Source organism: Accipiter gentilis, chromosome 10 (assembly GCF_929443795.1).
Source record: "Accipiter gentilis chromosome 10, bAccGen1.1, whole genome shotgun sequence".
In the NCBI taxonomy this organism is placed as follows: Eukaryota; Metazoa; Chordata; class Aves; order Accipitriformes; family Accipitridae; genus Astur; species Astur gentilis.
Genome location: NC_064889.1, coordinates 9615893 through 9640014, shown reverse-complemented (window position 1 = coordinate 9640014; position 24122 = coordinate 9615893). Strand labels below are relative to the sequence as shown.

The 24122-nt window shown below is 34.9% G+C and overlaps 1 protein-coding gene across 4 annotated transcripts in view; it reads left to right on the top strand.

Annotated features, from left to right (window-relative positions):
• MINDY2 (MINDY lysine 48 deubiquitinase 2) overlaps positions 1 to 24122 on the top strand; it is a 41634-nt gene that overhangs the window by 4367 nt on the left and 13145 nt on the right. For all 4 annotated transcript variants that reach the window (XR_007507479.1, XR_007507478.1, XM_049812229.1 and 1 more), the window contains exons 2-7: positions 5248 to 5305; positions 7005 to 7069; positions 11363 to 11521; positions 12434 to 12536; positions 13130 to 13272; positions 22936 to 23109. Coding sequence is in view for 2 of the 4 variants with exons in the window: in XM_049812229.1 (XP_049668186.1) it covers positions 5248 to 5305; positions 7005 to 7069; positions 11363 to 11521; positions 12434 to 12536; positions 13130 to 13272; positions 22936 to 23109 (702 nt within the window). In the remaining 2 variants the exon portion in view is untranslated. The remainder of the gene's footprint in view (positions 1 to 5247; positions 5306 to 7004; positions 7070 to 11362; positions 11522 to 12433; positions 12537 to 13129; positions 13273 to 22935; positions 23110 to 24122) is intronic.

Sequence of the window (24122 nt, the reverse complement as noted above, 5' to 3'; positions counted from 1 at the left end):
CATATGTGAGATACTGGTTTGGCAGTGCTTGGATTTTTGGAAATTCTGAAGTAGTAGCACCCACTGGGACTGTTCAAATTCCTTTTTGACAGTACCAAATTTTGGAGCTAAACTTGCGATAGAACTGCTACCTCTCTTTATCCACTACTTTCAAAGGAGTCTGGACATACAACTTTGAGGTGGCAGATCACAGAAGCTGTACTTTTAAATGTTACAATTATGAAATTGCTTTTCTTTTGAAGTGTTTTTGCAGACTGCCTATTATAAGCTTAACTTGCAGTTTAGCCTTTAGGAGATAGTGCTGAGGAGTTCTGCTTACAGAAGTGTTACAGAAATGTTTTTCTAAGTAAAAAGAAAACAAAAGCGGTATGATACCAACTTGAAAAAGTAACTGTTATGCAAAACTGTGGTAACTGTTTAGGCTTCCATGATGGAAATGAAAGCAGAAGTAGAGTATTGAAACAAACATTTTAAAATGTATGTACAAGCATGGGTTGTCTCTTCTGATGCAGAGTAGCGTAGGACACTGTCTTTCAGCTTGTTTAAATCTGAAGACTGCTCAGTTTTTCCTTAGGCCCGTGGCTCATTATGTAGTTAAGCTTAGCAATGCAAAGCTTGCTTTTACAAGTACTTCTTGTGACTTTTGTTAGGTGTAGTTCATGCACCGCTTTCTGATAACTTCTGGCATTGCATTAAACTAATTTTGTGTGTGGGTAGCCCTTCTCAGGATGTACTCCATGGCAATCATCAGATGCTAAAAGCTTAGTAAGGGTGCCATGCAATTCTGCTCTGTGTTTCTTAGGTAGGATGTGATGTCACGTAGCCGAAGAACTCTGTGAACCTTAATGCATTGCACAGAAATTACGTCTCTGAAATGTCAAGGGAACAGAAAAACAAATTGTTTTGGAACGTAAGTGTAAGGGAAAACATAATGTAATACAGATATAAATAATATTGTCTTGAGAAGTGAGTGCATATGGAATATCTTGTCCTTACAGCTTTTTGTGTAGGAAAATAATCCCAATAGCGTATTTGACAGTGTCTTTAAAAGTTTTGTCTATCACAGTCCTCTCACAGAATGGAAGGTTTTGGGAGCTGTGTTCCCCACATGCCTAGTTCTTCCAAAATGTCAGTAACTTTTAGAACTGTTATGAGTTACCTATTTAGGTGATTGTAACAATTATGTAAGTAAATGTTATATAACTGTTTATGCTTAGATGTATCCAAATTGAGGTGCAGAGAAGAGGTAGAGTAAAAAATTTCTAGTCAGAAATCTTTAGTTTTAATTTCTCAAAAAAATGGCCTTTTCTCCGAGGAGCTGAGTACGGTATGCTCCCGCTGATATCCGTTTGATTTGTTGGAGTCTGCAGTGGTAGTGCCTGGTCTGAGGTCTGGCATTGGCCCTTTACACGTGATCTGCTTGTTCTTGTTCCGGAGCTAAAACCTCCGGATGGCCAGCATTTGCACAGATTGCTCAGATGAACTTGCTCAGCCTCCAAAGGTGAGTTTCTGATGAATGCTCAGCGGAGGCCTTGGCAGCCTTCCTCCCTGCATCTGTGGGATGAGTTGAGCTTACAAATCAGTAGGCCGGTAGCTGTGCCTGTTCCAAGACAGGAGGCCTGCTTGGAGGGACTGGAGGAAACCTGCTTGAAGGGGGAGATGTTCAGGTTATTGGGTGGCAGCACGCATTACCAGTCTGTCGTGTGGTGAGCCTATGAAGCTGTTCCTGCAAGGCAAGAGGTACGTATTTGCAAGGAGTGTTAATTTTTTGACAAGGCAGCTTAAAGCTACCCTTACCTCCTCCGGAACGCTGAATTCAGGGCAGTTGCATATTTTAGCTAAACATGTTCTGAGACTGTAAATCATAAGCCATTAGAAATTTGCGTGGTCCCTTTCTGTATGCATAGTATTTTTGGAAGTGTTAGCTTCTATGCTGGACTATATCACTTAAATTTTTTTTTAAGCCCTTCTGAAGAGTGGGAGAATACAATGGAAAATATTTAAAATTAGCTTTATGTAGTTTTCCATTTTGTAGTCAAATGCACAGAAACTGTATAAGTTGTAGTAGACAAACTGTTCAATATGAGAATTTGTTTACCAGTCTTGTCTTTTAATTACAAAGGTGGCTCACCTGTACCTCACATCACAGTTGGGTGAGAAAGATTTAGTTTCCCTCTGCTGAATGGGGGAAATTAATAGTAGCTAGGGTTAAGAAGAGAGATCAGGGTAGAAGACCAGGAGACTGCAATAGAGGGGTACAGAAAATGGGTGGGAGTCGAGGCAACATGTTGTTCCTAAAATGTAAAATTAATGTAAAATCTAGCAACTAAGTGTTGAGCCCTGTTGAGAAAACTTGTCCCTCAAAATAATAGATTGTTCTTGACAAAGCAACAGGTTTCACTGCTATTGCTTACATTGTTTTTTTCTGTTGATTTATATGGAGAATGGCTGTGGTTCTGTACATTTTTTTTTTCTCTTCCTTAAGTTTTCAGGTGTTTTTCTTTCCTGTAGCTTAAGTGCCTGCAATGAAGCTCTGCACAGTTAGGAAATGTCACGTTTTCTCTATACCCTTAAGTCAGCTCTGTTCAGAAGTACTTATGACTGTGTTGGAACCCCATTAGCCCACTTTAAAGGTGTCATCAAGGTCCCACAAAACATGCTAGCCCTAAAATTATGCCGTGAAGTAATCCCTTAACTTTGTTTAGCATTTAATTAAGCAGTTAATTTTAAGATTTAGCTTGTTAAAATATCTAACTAAGAGAGGTTCTGCAGATACAAGTAAAACTGCTTTGGTTCTGCAGTAAAAAAAAAAAAAAAAAAAAGATTGCTTAGCATTACAGTTGTGAGGGCGAATTCAGATTGTTAACCAATGATACAAATAATACCTCCTTCAATCCATAAATCTGAATTATACGTTTATGCCCCGAGTACGTAGAGCTCCAATATAGGTAACCCATGTAATTGTGCTTTATAGCTGCCGTTTATAGCGTAGGCATACTTCTAGGTTCCCAAATGTGGTGCAGAGCAGAAACCCCCAAGCAATGCTGGCTGAGCTGATATGAATGGTTTTAAATAAATAATAAAAAGAGCTAGCTTTAGTAATGAAAGAATCATTGCAGTAGTCCTGCTAATAGTTGAGGGAGCAATGCTGATTTTCCTTCATGCTGTACTGTACACATCTGTAGTCCCTGAACCTTCAGGCATAGCTAGTGTAAGTAATTCTGTTCTATGCTGTTATGTCGATATGCCTTAGGAGCTGTAATGAACCAGACCCAACTCAGGGTGTACACAGCTAATGTTTGCTAAGGCTTGAATGCTGCCAATTCAGAACTGGAAGTTTAAGAATCAGCTTTTTGAACCTGTAGTCCTGTTATTTACTTGGCATAATATATTAGATCTATGTGAATACTCAGTATGAATATTATGAACAGGATCAAAGATTATGAACACCTTTAGCCTGTTGAGTACTAGAGAAACTTAGAGGAGTTTTAGGAAGAGGTTAAGAAATTTTGTAAGTTACAGTCAGTTGTCACTCATTTAAAAGATGTTTTCAGAAATTCATGTGCTTCTTGTTTAATTCGTATAACTTTTTTTTATAAGCAGAACTAATTAAGCCTTCTTTCTTATGAAATTATGCTTCACTAATTTCATGCTTTACTAACAGTTTATACTTTGATTCCCTTCCTTCCCCAGATCCCAGTACTCTCACCTTCTTTCTATGTCTACCATCTGTGGGTTGATCAATGTGTGGCATATGTCACATGGCCAATTCTGACCTAATTATGGGCATATGTCTTAGCCAGTGTATAACTAACAAGGTCCTATTAACTTGGGTCTCTTTCTTCTTCCAAATTTAATGAAACTTGTTGTAAATCTATATCTTTAACACATTTGCCTTTTGTCAAATATTATTAAAATTGGCAGTGAGATAGATTTAGTCCAATCACACCTTGTTTTCTCTAGAAAGTTATTAAAATAGCTTAGTTTTCAGATTGGGAAGGAAACCCTCTCCATCACCATGTGAACAGTGTAGTGTGTTGCTATACTGTATTTTTGAGTTTGGGATGCTATATCAAAGGCTTTATATGTATTGTTCTTGGCTTTCTACTTCCTCTTTCCTCTCCACAACCAGCAAAGTAGTTGGAGCCTATTAAATCTTGAGTTAACAATCTCACATCATGTCTGTCTTTCTGTGTCAAGGAGAATGGTGATCAGTGTTGAGGAACACGATTGAAAAATTCCTAATAAAATAAATACCAGCCTTTCTAGACTTTCAGTGGTAAGATGTTGAAGAGAGATAGGATAAGAAGATTAAAAACTGAAGAGAAAACTTAAACAACAAAAAAAAACCCCAAACCCTAGAAAAATAAAATTCATATTTATGCAGAGGAAAATTGAGCACAATACGGTTAAAGACAATATCCTCCTATGGTGTTCCTTCAGAGTGCCAGAAGCATGCCTTTGTATGTGTTTGTGCTTTGGCTGTTATTGCAGGGGGATATGTAAATTAAAGTGTGCAACCGAAACATTTACCCAGGATGCTGGATGGAGGAGATGAATATGTAAGAAGCTTTTGGCTCTGGCTGCGGCCGAGGTGGTTGGTTTTAGCAGCTGACAATGACAGGAATAGGTCAGGGGAGAGGGGAACAGAAGCTTCTGTGTGTCCAGCCTCTTCTGTATGGAGTTAAACCAAACCCTTGCAATGCGAGGCTGGGAGGTAATTTCCTTGTACCTGCATGAGTCTTGGCTTCCCTGTCGCAGCAGCTGCTGCCACCAGATTGTCTACAGCCTGTCTGTGTGCAGGAACCTTTTGACTTAAGACTTAGGATGAAGGCAGGGAGTCAAAGACTTTCCTGAATAAGGTGAAGTTTTCTTAACCAAGGGTGGCTACAGTTCCCAGTCCGTTATCCTGGATGCTTGCAGGTGAGCTACTGCAGTGTGAAGTCAAGAGGGATGCTGGTGAAATTTTTTAGTGGGAATAGGGAGCACTACGCAGAGAGCTGCGAGTGAGAGGAAGTACTGTGTGTGTGTGGTTTGTCTAAAAACCAAAATGCCTTTTTTCATTTCTTCTTGTAGCTGTTATTTAGTAGCGGTCCTGGGAAAGTTCTTGGTCCCAGTATGCTAATGCTCTTATAAATTGGTGGGGCAAATGTGATCAGAAGACTTCAGTCCAGAAATACCTTACTAAGACTTTCTACATTGTAGCATTTTCACATTTTGAAGATAATATACTTTTTACTTTCACAGATTAAGCTGCCACCCATGATGGAAATCATAACGGCTGAACAGCTGATGGAATACTTAGGTTAGTAATTACAATAAATGGTTTTCAATTATATATTATACTTATTAGTGAATAGTAATATAGGAGGACTGTTTCATTTATTTACTCTTTTATTCAGCTTTACTTGAATGCACGCTTCAAGAAGACTACTTATGGTTTTCAGTTACTCATGCTTTTCCCTAATTGCTTTTAGAAGTTTTTCTGTACTGCTTTCCTTAGTGGTTAGTCAAATGATGCAGTTGGTATGGCTTAGTACACCAACACATTGGTAGATTTAAACTTATTCATCGTCTCTTACAGTGTTCTTCTATTATAGTTGACAGAATGCAGTAAGTCGACTGTGCCTTTAATTGTCTGTAGTAACTCTAATCCTTGGTAGTATGACCCAATTAAAATAACAGGAAGAATTAAGTCATCACAGTGATTGAGGTCTCATGTGCAGGCACTCCTCTGTTATCAGATTCAGTGTTCAGCAAAACTGCAGCTGTTTCTATCTGACAAGTCTGTAACTTCAATAGCCCGGAATGATCCAGGTGTTAAATGTGCAGTTGCAATAGTACTTAAGCTATGTGCACCACAGTTATTTCCCTTTGTAGCCTAACAAATATAAAATGTTTGAGCTTACAGACTAGTTTTGATTTTTCTTAAGCATGAGAGAAAAACAACTTACTATATTTTTTCTTTTTGCTTTTAAAGAATGTAGCTTGTTCTTTTCAAAAGCATATGGCTGAATCTTTCAGTTGAAGAAAAAAATTAATTACTTAATTTAAAAAAAAAATAAATCTTAAGAAATCTCACTGCCTGTGTCTAAACATTTCTTCTGATTGTATTGATAGAATAATACTGTCTGAAGTCACTGCACAATCCCAGTTGGCTAAATGTGTGTATTCTTTCTTGAAGGCATATTAGCTTCTGGAATTATGTTATTAAATTGAATAACAAAATTACCTGCTCAAATTATTTAGGATCCTATTCAGTCAACAGGATTAGCAATTGCCAAATGGTTCTTCTACAGCTTAATAAAAAAAGAAATGCCTTTGAACTACTTTGAACAATCTTAGCTCAAAAGGTTTATAAATTAGGAAACATGTAATGATATTTTGCTTTGAGTAGAAACATATTTTTTTGGAATGGAGCAAGGGAAAAAATATGAAAACTGTTGAAATAAAATCTGAAAAATTTGAGAGGGGCAATTTATGGATACTAGTCACTAAAAGTGTTACAAATCTTGAACTGCAGTGTGTTGATTAACTGATTAATTATTACCTTTGTGTTGTGGACACAGATGCGAGTACAAGCCTTTCAGAACTATTGGTGTATGGGAACATATGCCAAAATAGTCATAGTATCAGTCAGGATAAGTGGTTGCCTTTTTAAATTGTTACGCAGTTACATATCTTACTGTGAACAGTTTGACCTTTTTATATTTTTAAGTTGAGGCAGGGAGGGAGGTAAAGTTCTGAATAATTAAGAGATTGGTATGATACCCCAAGAGATTATGAAATGCTGCTTAGGTAACAATGTTGGCGATTTGAATATTATTTCTTAATATGATCTTACTATGTTTCTTATATTTTACTCCATAATTATAATTCAGGTTATAAAACAATGCAAACTCATTAATTTGATAGTAAACTTCAATGGTGGTATTTATGATCAGACAGCTTCAGTCAGAAGTGTTTATATGGAATAAACTTAATTTTATTTTTGCTTTTTTTAGGAGACTATATTCTTGATGCAAAACCTAAAGAGATATCTGAAATTCAGCGTCTAAATTATGAGCAGGTAAGGAGCTGCTCCTAAAATACAATTGCTTACATCTGAAGGAACTAAAACTTTTTTCTCACCTAAGGTTTATCATATTGCTAAAAACCAGAAGCATACAAAACATTGTTTGTAGTTAGTTTTTCCTTTTTTACTAGGCTTGATATAGAGTATTATTTATAAATACTTCAGGTATCTATTAACACAAGAAATTATTTTTTTTTGTGCCTGCAATGAGTGTAATGAAAGAATTTTGGTTTTATTGAATTATAACATGGAAGTAGAGACGGAAGTACATACATGGGTGGTTGCTCTTTGAAGTCTTCTATTATGCATCCTTCAGTGCGCTCTGTTCTGTGATGCCTGCTAGACTTTCTTGGAGGATGTAAGCTGAGCAAGAGAGAGATTTCTGTTCTTAAGTCACGATGGACTAAAAGAGGTTGATTCCCTATTATGAAAGGCAATATTATTTGCACTGACCACTACTTTTATGTTACCAAAGAAGTCTTTCTGTGTTAAAAATACTGCTATTAATTTTAAAAAAATATTGAGGTAGTATATATTGTCTCTGAGCAAATTTTTTAAGCTCTGTCTGTGGTCACAGCTGTTTTTTTGATTACTCATGGAAAAGTGATTTGAATTCATTATAGGTTTTAGGTTTCAAGCTAGTTCTATTTATTAGATCTTCTTTTCTTGTTCTTATTCAGTGTTGAAAACCAAATCAAGTATCTTGAGATAGTTGAAATTAGAATGAACAGATTGAATGTGGATTCTTTTAGTAACAATAATAATCCAAAATATGACTTGTACCAAATTAATATAATAATTTTTGTAATAACAAAATTAGCTATATTTTTTCCACACAATTCTGTGCTGTGGAAGATTATAGCTATAATCAACTTACAGGAGGGTGATGAAAACTATATACCTGGTGAAAGTGTAACCTCCATGGCTTTCTTGTGCTCAAATACATGGGTTTACTATGTAAATGTCACAAACATTTTCCTTAAATATTTAACTGTACAATTTTAAAGAAACATTCTGTTCTAGGAATGTTCTAAACGTAGTTGTAGATGTATGAATGATATCACGCAAGAGGGAAAAACCTAGAACTAGTTAGGCAACTGAGTCTTACAAAATTATGACATTTTCAGAAGCTTTGGAACTAAGTCTTGGTGTTAATCATAATTTTGTGTTTATCTTGTCACACAGTTAATATTCTTTGCCTAAAACCATATGTTTTCTTCTTATGTAAGAAATTCAAGTAAGTTTTTTGGACAACTGCATTTCTAATGCTTGATTTTAGTATAAAGTCAACATCATGACAAGATATTCATTTCAGCTATGACTTTCTTTTTCACCCTACTTGAGGGATTTAATTAAGTATTTGAATGAAAGTTGGATTAAAAAAACAAAACAAAAAAAGGCACAAGTTCTAATGTACAAACTTAAGAACAGGTTGCCCAGGGAGGTTGTGGAGTGTCCATCCTTGTTGATATTCAAACGCTGTCTAGACATGGTCCTGGGCAACTGGCTCTAGGTGGCCCTGCTTGAGAAGCGGGGATGGACCAGATGACTTCCAGAGGTCCCTTCCAAGCACTGATGTTCTGTATATCCTTGCTTATTTGCATTCATTTTTTCAGAGTCTTGTCACTTTGAAGGTGTAGAAATAGCTAAAATAGAAATGATACTGTTCAAATGGTAGTGAGAAACTTCTGCAGTTTTCTGGACAGTTTGATGTATTCCTGTTTTTTTTACAAAGTAAACATTACAAAAGAAATAAAACTAGTATCTGTGGATGTATGATCTGAATTTGTGGATGGCTGGTGCTGAATTGCTATAGGCTTTCTTCCTATTCTTTTAGCAGAGTATGAGTATAGCATTATTTCTTCCAAAACACCTATGATAGGTTTTTATACTTGATATCTGGTCCATACCGATGAAGTGCATTTCTTAAGTAAGGTGGTTTGGTGTGCTATTGTAATGATAAAAACTTTAATAGAAAAAAAAAAATATCTGAGTCAGATCTTGAGAATTACTTACAAATTTTGCTAAATTCCCAATCTTGTGACAGCAAAATTTTCAAAAGGATGAAGCAACCTGTACTAAAGTAGTGAGAGCTGTTACCTTCCTGGTAATAGAAACTTTACGCAACAGTGCAGTTAAAGGGCTACAAGCAGTAAAACTCTCATTCATAGCAACCACTCTCAAGGGCAGATACTGGATAATGATCATGAGAGTGTTTTATAGCTATGCTTTATCAAGTAGTTGATAAGCTTGTCTGTGTAAGCTTTAACCCTTCTGAGAGCTTTCCAGGTTTCAATCTGCTTAGTAACAAGGAAGTATGTCTGTTTATAAACTTACTTCAGGAGTTTTCAGAAGTTGCATCTAAGCTGAAATTACTCAAAGTAGGAACAAGCTTATTGTTCTACTGTTATTTTATTAAGAAAAAAACAAAAGGACATTTAAACTTGCATACCAGTAAGAGTAGCAGCTTAATTCCATTGGCTAAAATGCTGACATTGGTGAACATGAAATTTTTGCGATGTGCCTTAATGAAACCATGCTGTTGCATGTGTGAAGTGTTGTGCAAAGATCTGTAGTTGAGACTATTTTACATATATATGGCTGCTTACGCAATTTTTATATACGAGGTTTGTTTTAGATTTCTGTTGCCTGCTGAGAGATGTCTAAAACTTCTTCCAAGATCTAGGTAACATTCATCTTTCCAACAGATGCAAAATTGTGCTTAGAATTGGGTCATGAAGCATTGAGTGATGTAGCTACTTCACTTAGCATGCTTACTTAGTGAGTGTTTGTATGTTTTAATTGGTATATTCTTTACAATACCAAATTACAAGATGGATAGACTGATTTTTTTTAAACTGACTTAAAAATACTAAGGTCTGCTTTATGTTCTAATATACAGGCTTTTGTTGGCATTCTGCTCTATCTATTAATGCGTGCACTAATGTGCTGCAGAAGTGAATGTTGAAGTTAGTGTATTGGTTATGTTATTGGTTAAGGGATCCAGTTATTTGTGGTTTTCCTGCATTTCAGCAAGTTGCTTTTAATTTGATAAAATAACACTATGTACCCCACTTATGCTTTGCTGGCCTGCCTAGGTCTTTAATAGTTTTCTCATTATTCATCCTTTATAGTCAGTCATCCTTATTATCTTTTTTTTGTCTTCTCTTATTGATTCTATTAATTGTGATTCTTGCTATTAACTGTCTGTCTTATCATTAAAAGAAGACAACACAGAGGCAACTGTCACTAATGACCAGTGGTTTTAATCTGTGAATCTTTTCTGTCTCCATCTTCTTTCCAATCTGTATTTCTGGGTTTTGTCATGTTCTTTCCCCATTGTTGCAATCCTGAATTCCTCTTAAGCAACAGAATATTGCAAAACTAAGCAAAAAAAAAAAAAAAAAAGACCAAAAAAAAAAAAAAAAAAGCACCTCAGTTTCCCTGAATCTTTTGCAAATACTTTCTGATTATACTCTTTGTGGACTCTTCTTACTTGGTGGAAAATTCTTTTTCCTGCATGTCAGGAAACTTACTTGTCGGTTCAAAGGAACTGTCTCACAAAGCACTTTTTCTTTGGCTCATCTTTGCTTTGTGTGACTGGATCTTCATAACTTGATAATTCCCCTTATGATTCCACAGTTGGGATCACAACTGTAATAAGTGCTACTTTCATGACTTGTTTCCACAGTAGAATCTACAGGCTGTTTAAAGGTATGCCCAAAATAAGACAGCAAAACTTTTTTTATGGAACAACAAAAATATCAGATTCTTCATTGTTGTTCACCACTTAAGTACTGAACTGCCAAATTAGAGTTAACAAGTAGATCTGTTTGGTTTGTTCCTTCATTGTGTGGTGGCAAGTACTTCAGCCTGACTCATAAGGCAGGACTTAAAAGGGGAGAAGAAACCTCGAGAGAGTCCCTTAGAGATTCCCTCACAATCCAGTTCTTGCAAATGTCTGGCTTGTGGCTATGGGAAATAGAGCTAAAAGAAATAGGAGCTGCCTAAAAGCAGCTTATGAATGTAGAAGAAACAGTCAGATACAGCTGATTGGAGGGGGAGTTCTTATTCTGCAGGTGTCTTCTGGCACAATGAGAATGAATAATGTGAATATGCATTGAAACAGTTGTTTAGCTAATTTCTCCTTTTGCGTTTTTTTTTTTTAAATGTTGACCTGATGAGTACTAAATGATGAAGGCTTACAAGAATAACCACCAAGTGTACAAAGCTTTATTTAGTCATCTGTTGGTTGTTTTTGTGTTTTTTTTTCCTTTCTGCTGTCAGAATATGAGTGATGCAATGGCGATTCTACATAAGTTACAGACGGGTCTGGATGTCAACGTGAAGTTTACAGGTGTACGAGTATTTGAATACACACCTGAATGCATAGTGTTTGATCTTCTTGATATCCCCTTGTACCACGGATGGTTAGTGGACCCTCAGGTAACTTTTTTTTGGTTTTTTTTTCAATAATTCAAACAGAATACAAGTTATTCTGAATTTTATTGGGGGGAGGGGAGATGTTGCAGAATTTTAACTGGAGTCAATAATAATAATTATGGCAATGGGTTTTTTAGTCAGAAAAAATGGATTTCCTTCAGAGAGGAGTGAATACAGACTATACGTGTTTTTTAGTGTAGTAACTTTGCAGAGACTAGGTCTATAGTCAAACTAACTTTCAAAACCTTCTATGCTGAATTAATGACTATGTAAATGAGAATTGTTGTTCCGACGGAGGTAGGAAGCTGCTAGATACGGTGTCCCAGTCGTCGTTTTTGAAAGCTACTTAGGGAACACTTGGAAGGAATGCAAGGTTGCTTTCCTCCTTTGTTCTGATTTACTAGTTGCTGCTTTTGAGAACTGAGGATGTTAGAACCAATTAGAGAGAACTGCATCTTTAACAATCATATAATTTATTTTTAATGATATTATTTAATAAACAGTAAACTGGTACTGTTTACTTGGGGGGAAACTGGTGAGTTTGGCTGCAATAATTTGCCTCAGATTTTTTTTTCTTTTTATGCCTTGTTCATGAAAGTTGCTGTTCTCTTATCTCGCTGGACTTCCCTGCTGCCCAACTGAGACAACTGATGCCCCATTCTCTCCTCCATCCGCTTTAGCAACAGCTTTTGAAGTTAAGCATTAACTTAAGGATTTTAAAAGGGATCTGAGACAGCAAAATGTGTAACAATCTGGGCTAAAACTTTTTGGCCTAGCATTTTTAGGGGATAATACCCTCTCTTTGTTGAAACTCTTCTTATTTTCTTATGAATAATTGCCTTAGGCTTACAGTTGTGTTCTGTTCTTCACAAAGGCTAAGTTCTCTGTTCCGTATGCTGTTCCTTCCTGCTACAGGTTGCTGACATAGTAAAAGCAGTTGGTAACTGCAGTTACAATCAGCTAGTGGAGAAGATAATTTCTTGTAAACAGTCAGACAACAGTGAACTGGTTAGTGAAGGTGGGTAACTTTTTTCTATGTTTTACCAGAGTATCTACCCTCTCTAATCTTAGTTACATACTTGTATGTGGGTCTGGGCATGTAGAGATAGAAGTGTGGAGAGCTGCATTCTGTCTGCTGAACTTCTTTCCCTGGGCAGGCAGACAGCACTGTGCTTGTCTTCTAAACTTCCCTGATGCAATTTCCAAACCAAGGATCAGCTTCATTCTCTTGATCTATTAAATATACTTTTTAAAAAGCTGGAGAGAACTTCCTTTTATGAAAAGGTATTATGGGAAGCATTCAGATTTCAACTTGGCTCTTGGTATTATCTCCTATAGTTAGAATATAAATTATATATCACCTGATCACAAGGAAAAAAATCAGTAACGTTGGAAGCAGATATAGCATTTCTGAACATGAGTTATCTACAGTGCTGAGGTTTTAGAACTTTCAACTTGTTTTCCCCTCTCTGAATGTGTTCCCTTAGATTTGTGGCAATACGGGGGCGTCTTAGTAGGGAGGAGATGGGAAAAATATTACCATAGTAAACAGGTTTTATATATTAGGGAGTATGTAATAGACACACATAACAGTATATATTGCTTTTGTAGGATTTGTAGCTGAGCAATTTCTAAATAATACAGCTACACAGTTGACATACCATGGACTCTGTGAGTTGACTTCAGCTGTCCAGGAGGGAGAGCTTTGTGTGTTCTTCAGGAACAACCATTTTAGCACCATGACCAAATACAAGGTATATTCAACATTTTTGGCTTTACTGTTGTGGTTTGCGTTCTCATTTCAAAGCAAATCTTGTTTTTCCCTGTCTTGAAATAGAAATAAATTCCAGTTTCTTGTTATATGTAAGTACGGCTTATGGTGAATGTAAGCAAATGTTACTTGTGAATTACTGATTACAGTGTTTCAGATATCAGGATCCATTATCACTTTAAATCTTATTGTAGCTTTTGCCTTTTTCCTCAGTTTGCTCCCTGCGTTAACTGCCTTTCTTACATAGCTTAAATTTACTTGCAGTTTGTGATTGGCAATGATAAGGTCAATGAATTTATTTAATTTCTTGTTTTTGAGGATATAGAACTTTGCTTCACATTTGGGCCAGTAGATGAATAGCTCCATCGTGGTGTTCAAAACACCAAATATTTGAAGAAGTTGCGATGAGCTACAATATTGGTTTCCTTTGTTAGGGAAGAGATTTTATTTTTTTTAATTTTTTTTTTTAACCTGAAACTGGGGAAGTGAAATGGTGAGAATTGTGAAAGGAGTATTCCAGGATACAAAAAGCAAGTGACAACTTGGTTAATGCTTCTGGGCCTCCTTCCTCTGTGGAATGGAGAATCTGGCTTGGCAAGTTTGCAGTCTTTGTTCTAATATAACTTTGCCTATACTAAGATGATAGTGTATTTTTATATATATGACTTGGGTAGCAATGGGCACAGTCAAATTGTCTCCTAAGATTTAATCTTTCCCATCTCTTCAGTGATTAATATGAATATTTTGAAGTAAACTTTTCATTGGCTTGCAGTGTCGAATCGTCCTTAGGTTTAGACATTATCTCAAACATACATATGAGTTTTTACCTTTGTGCAGAACTCTTGTAATTACATTTTGGTTATCTGTTACTTAATAAGACTTTAATTTCATGTACACTTGCATTTATGAATAATGGTAATAAATGCAAAAAAGGGGGTGTGTAACATACAAAAACATTAAGGAACCACTGTTTTTGCCATCTATTATACGGTAATGTCATATACCTCATGTGAAAGACACTTAACTTCCTTTTGGCAGTACTAATGCTTTTTTTTTCTCTCTCTGCTAATCTTAACTGTCAATGCTTATCTTTGGCATTTTGAATAAATACTCGTAAGCTGAGCTTAAGGCCCCCCAACCTCAAAAAGAAGGTTGGTGTTAAAAAGAAAATACTAAGTAGAAGTACAGGTGTACTTTCTGGGTACAGATGGTACCTAGAAGCACAGGAAACTTTTTTTACTTTGTTTACAGGATATTCCAGATAAAATACTTAAATCCTCCTGGAAATAATTTGGGTTTGTGCTATTATTAAAACTTTTAAAATATAAAATATTCTTTGCATTAAATACAGTCGAGTATCACTTTGACCTTGTGAATTATAAATACAGAATTTTGTTTGTAGAATGTGTACTGTTTGTTGTCTTCTGCAGCCCAGTATTTAGATTAAAGGCCAAAACCTGGTGGGTTTTTGTCAGTGCTTTTATCAGCTTCATACTTGTAAACATACACTTCTCAGTTGAGATCCTTTTTCCTTAGAGAAATACAATGCAATACTTCAATGAGTTAAATATCCTTAACCAATATTAATAATACAGAACAGGTCAAGGCAGTGAGTAGAAATCTGTGTCTGAATTTTAACTGTAAGAACTAAGTCCAAGTCCTAAGAAATACTGAGTTAAAATATTTGAAGAATAGTATTATTTGTTTGTTGTGTATTTAAGCTTTACTGCTTCTAAGTCACTATGGCTTTAATCTTGTCCTTTTTGACAAGTCTTAGACTTCTGAAATGCTAAGTTTTGTACTATGGGCCATCATTCTGGTGTTTCATCATTATGGTGACCTCACTTGCAGCTAGTGTTCAATTTCTGTGTTATCTACAGGCTTTTAGTTCTTGGGGTTGTCACTTCTAAACAGGGTTCTTCATTTTGCCTTGGTTTTCTGGTGAGTGGTACATTACAGAATTTGAGATATCAAGAAACTGTTGTAATAAAACCAGAAATTCTTTATTTTGTATTTTTAAAAGTCAGCAGTAATCCTTCTGTCTGTTTCTAACCTACCTAGCTATTTGCAATAGCTATATGACTAGGTATTCTTTCATATCAAGGAAGTCTAAAATAGGCTTGACTTGGGCTTTTAGCCAAGATTAGCTGTCCAAAAATTTTTGGACCTCCAGTATACTCATATGAATGCCACATGCATTGTTGTCACAAGATTTGAGATTTTTCAACTGTTTTACTTTTTCCTTTTACTAGGTTTAATGCTGACTCTGCAGATTTTTAATGGAGTTTCTTTTACTTCATGGTTTGACCTGTAGTCAGCAGTAGCTGGACTATGGAGAAAAGTCCCTCACTTAGGAAAACTGAAGACAATATATGCCAAAGAAAATTAAGGTGTAGAACTTTTGGGGCAAAAACTATGCAATTTGTTTGTCTTTCTCAAATACTGCCCTTCCCTCTTCCCCCTCCAAACCAATATATGGAAACACACAAACAAAACAGTTATGAAGTTAAACAAAAGGGGATTATAAGAAAAGTTATGTACATGTAATAAAACTTGTCTATTTTTTAAAATATTTATACTTTGAATGATTAGCAAGAATTTATAATGAAAAGTCCCTAAGTACATTAGGCTGTTTAAGTATTATTCTAATGAAGCTAATACTTATTTGGAAGCTTTCATATACAGCAGACACAGCAACTTATATGCTGGAGATGTTTCTTAAGTTAAGTAGGGTTTTTGGGGGCCAATACTTCAGTGGAAGGACTTGGATTTCAGTATATTTCAAAGAAAGTAGAATGTAGGTTGATCTTAACTACACTTACTGGAGGAAAGAAAAAAACCCCAACAGATAGCTAAGCTTTTTCAAAGGAAATGCAGAAACCTGTTCCAAGTTTTTATATGCTTATCTTTTCTAGAATTGGCTTTAGAATTGAGGAGCATGTGTGAGTAATATAAGAAAAAGAAGTACTTGGTGATATTGAAATCAAAGCAAAATTCATAAATTGGAGACATCTTAAAGTTCAATATATCAGTTTTTCTAATAAAACAGATGAACCCAAATAGCCTTCGTTCTGCTCTATATTGGTGCCATGTAACAGTCATATGATTATGATTGAGCCATTTTTAATATTTGTGGTGCTTGGTTGGATAGATTTATTTTTTTAAGTTCTTTCCACATCCCATCTGGTAAGTTTGTTTTAGAGATAATAGATATTTTTATCTTTTAAAATATATTATATATGCATTTATCTGTCATTCCTTAATAAGGGATAATCGTGTGGGTATTTTAGAGCAGAAATGGGAAACGTGGAGACTGGTAATATCCTTTGTGCTTATAATTTGAACTTCCTGTTTAAGTCTTTAGTAGAAAGCATTTGCAGGGAAGATTTACTAACACTGACAACACTTTACCCAATTACGCTGAATTTAGAGTGGCTTTCCACTGTCAGATCCAAGGATCTTTACCTTGCTTTTGGATTGCTTATTTTAGAGGGCTGTTTTATTGAAATGAGAATTACATGAAAGTGTGAATAAACAGTGCAGTATTCTGAATTCCTGCATCTTAGCTTTGAAAATTTTTTTTCACAGGCTGCTGTTACAAGGTGTTGCATAGTGGCAAGAACTCTTTGGAAACATGGGGTATACTAGTGCCTAACTAGTATGATTGTTAGGCTGGTTAATCTACTCATGCTTCCTTTTGTGTCCAGTGTCTCTATTGATTCCAAGATATTATTTATTTTTTTGCATGGATAGTAAAGGAATTTGTAAGGAAGGGAACTGGAGTGACTCCTCACAAATGTGGCTTTCCTTTTAATATTATTTTTTTATTGTTACTAAATTAACAATAATGTAGGTGGGTTGTTTGTTTTGGGTTTTTTTACTCTTTTAAGTGCTTCTTGCAAGATCAGAAATAGACTGGTTATGAACATACAGCAACATTATGAATACCTGGTGTAGATTAGGGAGGTATCAGTGCCATTATATACTGTAGGCAAAAGCTTATTAACAGTGTCTGCTAGCACATATTTAAAAGGCATTTCTACACCAGTTATGGGGATGCAGATAATACTTTGGGCCTTGAGCTGGATAGGTGAGAAGTTGTATTAGAACACTTTTTAAAATGCTTATTATTTTAAAAAGAGTATTTGACTCGTGAACAAGGGAAAAAAAGCAAAATGGGGAAAAGTGTTTTTAGTTCACTATCACTGTATGTGAAAATATTTGTTACTGTTTTGAAATGTTCCAGTTCAATTTAGTATATGGACACTTCTAAAAAGTTAATCTTCAGGCAGGTAACTATTATGCCATTTTTACGTATCTTCCAGATTCCAGGCTCAGGGAGTAAGAGTTAAATGGAAAGGGCTCATTCAATAATAATTTTTTCCGTTTTAGGTACAGCATTCACCTTAAAATCGTGGAAGTTGACGAGTAAAGTAACAATAATAGATGAATGGTGACAGTGCATTTTTTTAGAAATTACTATGACAAGTTTTGAAGTAATCTTCTTCTGAAGACTTCAGTGTTTTTAAAGCTGCTGAGTTGATATCATAATGTAATTGTAAAGATTCACAGATTGCATTTCAGAATAGAAATAGTCTAGCAGTTCAATTATAATTTGTTTACTCAGTTATATTATTTAGTGTAGCCTTGAATAATTAATAGTTTACTATTCCTCTTCTGAAATTTGAAATTTGCATAATATATTGTAATTTCTGATCTGAAAAAACTTTTGAGTATTACGATCATGTTTATGTTTATAGAAGAATTATGTAACATTTTTAAAAATTTTATTATCGCATATAAAAGAAAAGCAAGTATGGCAATTCTGTCATATTAGACATCTGTTGAAATATGGTGAGTGTTAGTTAATAATTGCAGGTCGGTTATCAGATTTTTAATCTCTTTCACTGTTACTTGTCCATTTGCTGGAGTACTCATGTATTCTACTTCCTGTCCCTTTAATTGCCTGTTAATGTCTTGGCTCATGTGATTATACAGTAGTAATTTTCAGCAGTTAAAGATGTGATTTTTTTTTTTTGCCTTTGCTTTGCATTACACAGATAATAATACATCACATGATAATTCCCTAGATCAAGGAAAAACAGGACTGTAAAGAGGGGATCAGTTTGGTAAGAATATCTTAGTTCAGTTGGAACATTTTTCCCACTGATGTGACTGTAATACAATCTTATTTTCTTTACTGAAAAGACACCTGTTTGGATTTTTAAGTATGTGTGTTTCAGTTATGTTTTCTACTTGATAAATGTTGGGTTTCTGTTTCAGAACTCAACACAGACTTTTCTTCAAATACAAAGTATATTTCATAGCAATAATTGCGCTTTTTCCTTGGGCATTTCAGATGATGTCTGAGTTTGGCATAGTAGAGGCAGTGTATGTAGCTCCTTAAACATGTTTAAATATTTTTCCATTTCTTAATAAGTGTACAGTTTTTATTCTGAGGGTTATTCTGTTGAACCAAACATTCAGATAGATTAGACTAATCTCAAAATAATAGCACTCATTCACGTCAACATTAAACACCTTTATAGAAACCAAGGGGTCTGATCCAGAAGTCCAAGAGAACATTTACGTAGACTTCAAAGGATAAGGCTTGAAATGTTTGTCTTTACTGTATGAAGCTATTGGACAGGTGTTTGGTTTTCCTTTTCAGTTTTCTAAACTGCTGGAAACTTGGTAATTGGCATCAGAACAAATAGTTTAAAAGCATTAATTTTAATTACTTAATCTGGTCATGAAATTAACCCAGGAAAGGAGGTCTTGTAACCAGGAACACCAGCTGCAGCCTACATCTGTTTGCATTTCAGAAAGTTTTTGGATTTTTTTTGTGCAAACAAGAAGAGCTTATTCTTCTAGGAGAATAATCTTGTTTTTATCCTTGGCTTTATTTAAGCTTTTTATATGTGAAACTATAAAATCTGGGCATTGGTCTACAATATCTAGATATTGATTCTTTGGATAAATAATTATTCCTAACTTTATTGTAGGCACAGTTTACCTGAACAGTTACACACTTGAGACTTTCTTTTATTGTTTTACTCCTTATTGACAACAGCTCTTGGTTATTATTGCTGTATATTATGTGCTAGGATTTTGGGGGGCAGTATTAACCCATGAGACTGTATTTATTAAAAACCCACCACACTTAAAAATAACCCTAAAAGATAAGCTGGTAATACTTTAGAAAGGGCCAATTAAGATTTTATGAAGGTAGAAACACATTTATTTTGTAAAGTATGATATTGTTCTTGCAAGGTGTACTTGAAAAGCATGTTCATGTACATTTGTTAGCTTAATTGCATGACCTTAGTGTGCTGATCATCCTGTTTTAGCTGTAGCCCTGACTAGAAAGCAAATGGAGAATCAGGACCATGACCTATTAAGTAGAAAACACATTCTCTTTTTTGCCTTTTTTAAAGCTGCCTTTATAATTGTTTAGTTCAGTGTAAATAAATGTTTGTACACTTAATCCTTACTGATTCTGTCACTGTGCACCTTCTTTCTCTTTTCCTCCTTGAGTGTTGCGCTGAGTGGAGCTGAAGTGCAAAACTTTGTTTGGTAGGCTACAAATGTGGTCTAAAACTACTGGACACATCAAGTCAGAAATCCCCGTGTTATATTGGTTGTATATCACTATCTCTTAGCAGCTAGACCGATCTCATGGTCTCTTAAGTGCTGGAGAATGGTGGCTGGATCCTGGCACCAGGCATGTTGTTACTGAGTGCAGCTCAAATTTAGAGGCAGCATGAAGGTCATATGACAAAAAGATTTTCTCATATGACAAAATCCCTTCAGTGGAATTTGGGTGTGCCAGTGAAGTTGGCTTGTGAGCCTTTAAGATTGGGAAAAGAACATGCATGGCATTAAAACAGTGCCTATAGAACCAGTCTGTAAATATGGCCTTTATTTGCTTGTTGCAAAGAACTTTAAAACATTGAAGTATTGAAGTTCTAGGAAGATTGGTATCTGTGGAGATGAATAGCTACATTATACCTAATACAAAAAGAGCCGACTTCTTGTTTGGTATATGAAACTGAAAGTTGTCCAATTATTACCAAAAGTTACATGACTATTAGCAATATTATGAGGGTCCTTGAGAATCTGTTTGGTTTTTTTTGAGAAATTCCATTAAATTATACTAATACGAAATAGAGATCAGAGCACTTGATAAAAAAACTAAAAGGGAAAGATTTCTTTGGATCTGTGATCTGTGCTTTCCTGTTGTTATTTCATTCCAATAAAGTGAAAAGGAACTCTGTCTCTTCACAAGTAGTAGGGAGCCTGTGTTTGTTGGTTTGCTAGATTTTGTTAAAGTGAAGCAGCATGTTTTTAAACTATGCAATTGGTATTGGAATGGTATTGTTTAGGTAATGTGATACATAATGCAGTTTATTGCTTTACATCAGGGAGCTGTATTAGAATGTTGTTTTTATTTACTCTAATGATGTTTTTAAAACCAGTGTTCAGGTATAGTTCAGCTGAGGAAGTGTTAAAAATGGAAAGTAAGAATATGAATTTTATTTAAGATTGAAACAGTTCTCCACTTCAAACAAGTGTTAGCTTTAAAATATCTTTGAATGACAGATACTAGATTCTAATCCCATAAAGGTAATGATATACTTTAATATTAGCGTGTAAAAAGTTCAGCGTATGATAGGTGGGAGATTATGAAAGCATTAACATTTTACTATTTCAGTATTATGAAGCTACACTGTTTGAGCTGTTTAAAAAGTAATTTTAAAAGTATGGCATAATAGAAGAAAACTTGATGTACCACCCTCCCTTTTTTTTTTTTTCTTTTTAGGTGTTGTTTGAATCAACGTACTGGTCAGAATAAAATTTAAAAGGTTCAAATACCTTAAAGATTCTGTGATTTTTTTTTTTTTTTTTTAATTTTTTTTACATTTTTTAAAAAAGACTTCTTATATAGAAGATGCTGTGAAATATGTATTCTGTGCAAATTGGAAGTGTTGTGGAATTATTTCCTTTTATTTTCTTTGGGTGATTTTTAAGCATCAGAAGTAGCATTCAGTTTTTAGGCAGGTTTCCGAGGGAAAGATGATTCCTTAGATCATGTTATGTGATCAAACTTGTTGCTGACAATTGTATTTATGTCTATAAGCCCACCTGTGCTGGGGTAACTGCCATTCCAAAGCTTGAACATAGAGTGGTGTCCTTTGTGGTTTTTTAACCTGTTCTGTTTGGCCTTTTGTATAAGTGCATCTTGTGGTATTGGGTAATATTAGAACAATCGCTGCATATGAATCTTCAAATAATATTTTTGTTGTGTTGTATGACCTACTAGCCACGGTGTGGCTGTAAACTTAGTAGGATTCATTGAAGAGATCTGATTTTGATTTCAGCATCTCCAACAGTCTCAATGACTTGAGAGAAATCAGTGAGCTAGTTCCGTACTTGTTGAATAGGGGCAATGTTTTCATTTTTTGCCTTTTCAGACTATGAAATCATTACAACATTTGCCTCTTGTGTTTTGGTACGTTTAGCACAATGATCTTTGAGAAGCTGTTGTGTGCTGCTGTAATACAAATAGCAAATTTTTGTGGATGTCACAATAAACTGCTTTGATTTTTACAGCTAAAACACTGCAACAAGTTTTGCATTGAATATCTTAATCCAGTACATTCAGTAATACTAATGGAAGCTTCATTCTTAATGTGCTGTATGGTCAGTAATAACATTCTTGCTTTGGAGTATAATTCTAAAAACATTATAAAAGGGGTAGGATAAGATTAAAAACTAATTTTAAATTTAAACTTAAACATAGATATTTTTAAAAATTTTTTTTGTGTTGCTTTTCTGTCCCTCAAACATGCAGCACCATTTCCTTTTACTTGAGGCCAGTTTTTGTAATTTCCCTTTGCTTTCAGCTCCTCTCCCATTCCTTCAACCTAAGCTTGCATTTCATCCTTCCTGTACCTTGGCTTCTGGCCTTGTTAGTATTGTCTCTTTCACTCCCAGACCAGCCCATTTTATAATTTCAGGGTTTGAAATTGAGAAATTTAGCCTTATGGAACTGTAAAAAGTCTAAAATCCAACAAAAGCAGTTACTGGTGACAAGTGATAGCAAGAATCTTAAATTTAGTTTTTTCAATTGAAATAAACCTCAAATTCTGTCAAAACCCATTATAAAACATGAAGTTTGAGATCTGGTTGTTTTGAGGTAATACCTCTTGGATTATTTGGAAAGATCACCTTTGTCTCCAGATCTTGCCTTTGGAATTTAATGTGATTTGTCCTGAAATTTAAAATTTACATTGCCAGTCTTGAGTTGTACTTCTTGGGTATGTTTCCAAGGAGATATCAAGGTATGTTTTCACATTTTATATTAATTTTTAGTCAATATGAACTTTCATTAATAATGAAAAATTACAAGATGGAACACAGAAATTAAGTGTGGCTGTTAATTTAGCAATAAATACCAGTATCTGGTGTTATAATGCTGTATAGTGATTTATTTAAATTTTAAACTTGCTAAAAAATCTAAATGAATATTTTACTGGAATGCAACAGTTGTATTAGCTGATCATGTCTGCCAATTAGATTGTAAAAAAATTATTTTTTTTTTTTTTTTTTTAGTTTTACATGTTTTCTTTATTCTTCTGCATAGGGTCAGCTTTACCTGCTGGTGACAGACCAGGGCTTTCTTACAGAAGAGAAAGTTGTCTGGGAAAGCTTACACAATGTGGATGGTGATGGAAATTTCTGTGATTCTGAATTCCACCTACGGCCTCCATCAGACCCTGAAACTGTCTACAGAGGGCAGCAGGATCAAATAGATCAAGTACTGGATTTATGCCTTTCTACTGTATTTTTCTGTTTGCTTGTCACTATATATAACAATTGGTACTTACTTGTAGTCATATGTATGTCTACTTACACAGATGTTTATGTATGTGTACTCATGCATATATAGGAGTATGAAAATATTCTTTAGATACTTAGGTTGGGGTTCTCAAAAGTCCTACTTTCAAGTATTGGCATGACTTCAAGGGAGGAAGAATAAGACCAGCTGTGAATAGTTTGGAAAATCTCATTTTAATCTCTCAGCATCCACTTCTGCAAAAAGCTTTTTCAGGTGAAATGTCACATCTTCCTTGTATATGGAAACAAAACCAGCACTGTGAAACTTTGTGCCTGTAACAAATTCATTTCAGCTCATGAATATTCTCATAACTGATCTTTGCCTTCTGATGCCAACTTTGCTGAATGTAGGACAAAAACTATAGCAGAATGTATGTATTTGTTATTCTTAACTATATATAATAGTTTCTAGAAGCTGTGTCTGAGACAGGACTTACTTGTACCAGTTCATGCAAAAGCACATAGCAAGACCAAGCTCCTTGGAAATCTTACATTCTGAACAAGCAAAATAAGTTTATAATAATCGCCATTAATGTTTATTAAATACTGGGAAAAAAATGAATAAGCAGATGCTTTTTAATAAATTCAAGCACTGTATAATCTCTCTTGCAGAATAAAGAATCTGGCAGAGATAACAGGGGTAGTAATATCTTGAGTTGCTGTCTGGATATATCCAAAACCTACTTTTTGGTTATTTTCTCATCTGTTTAGGAGTTAGTGTTCCTTATTGATGTACTCTCAACCCTATTCAGGAGAGTGGCGACAGATACTCTATCAAGCATAATCAGAGTGTTAATTAGAAATAGCAAATTACAGAAAGACAGCTTCAAAATCTTTACTGCTACCTAGAACTGGTATGAGCTGACACTGTCTGTCTTTTGCTGCTATCCAGGTAATGAAATTTAACCCGAAAGCAGATTTTTTAAAATTAGC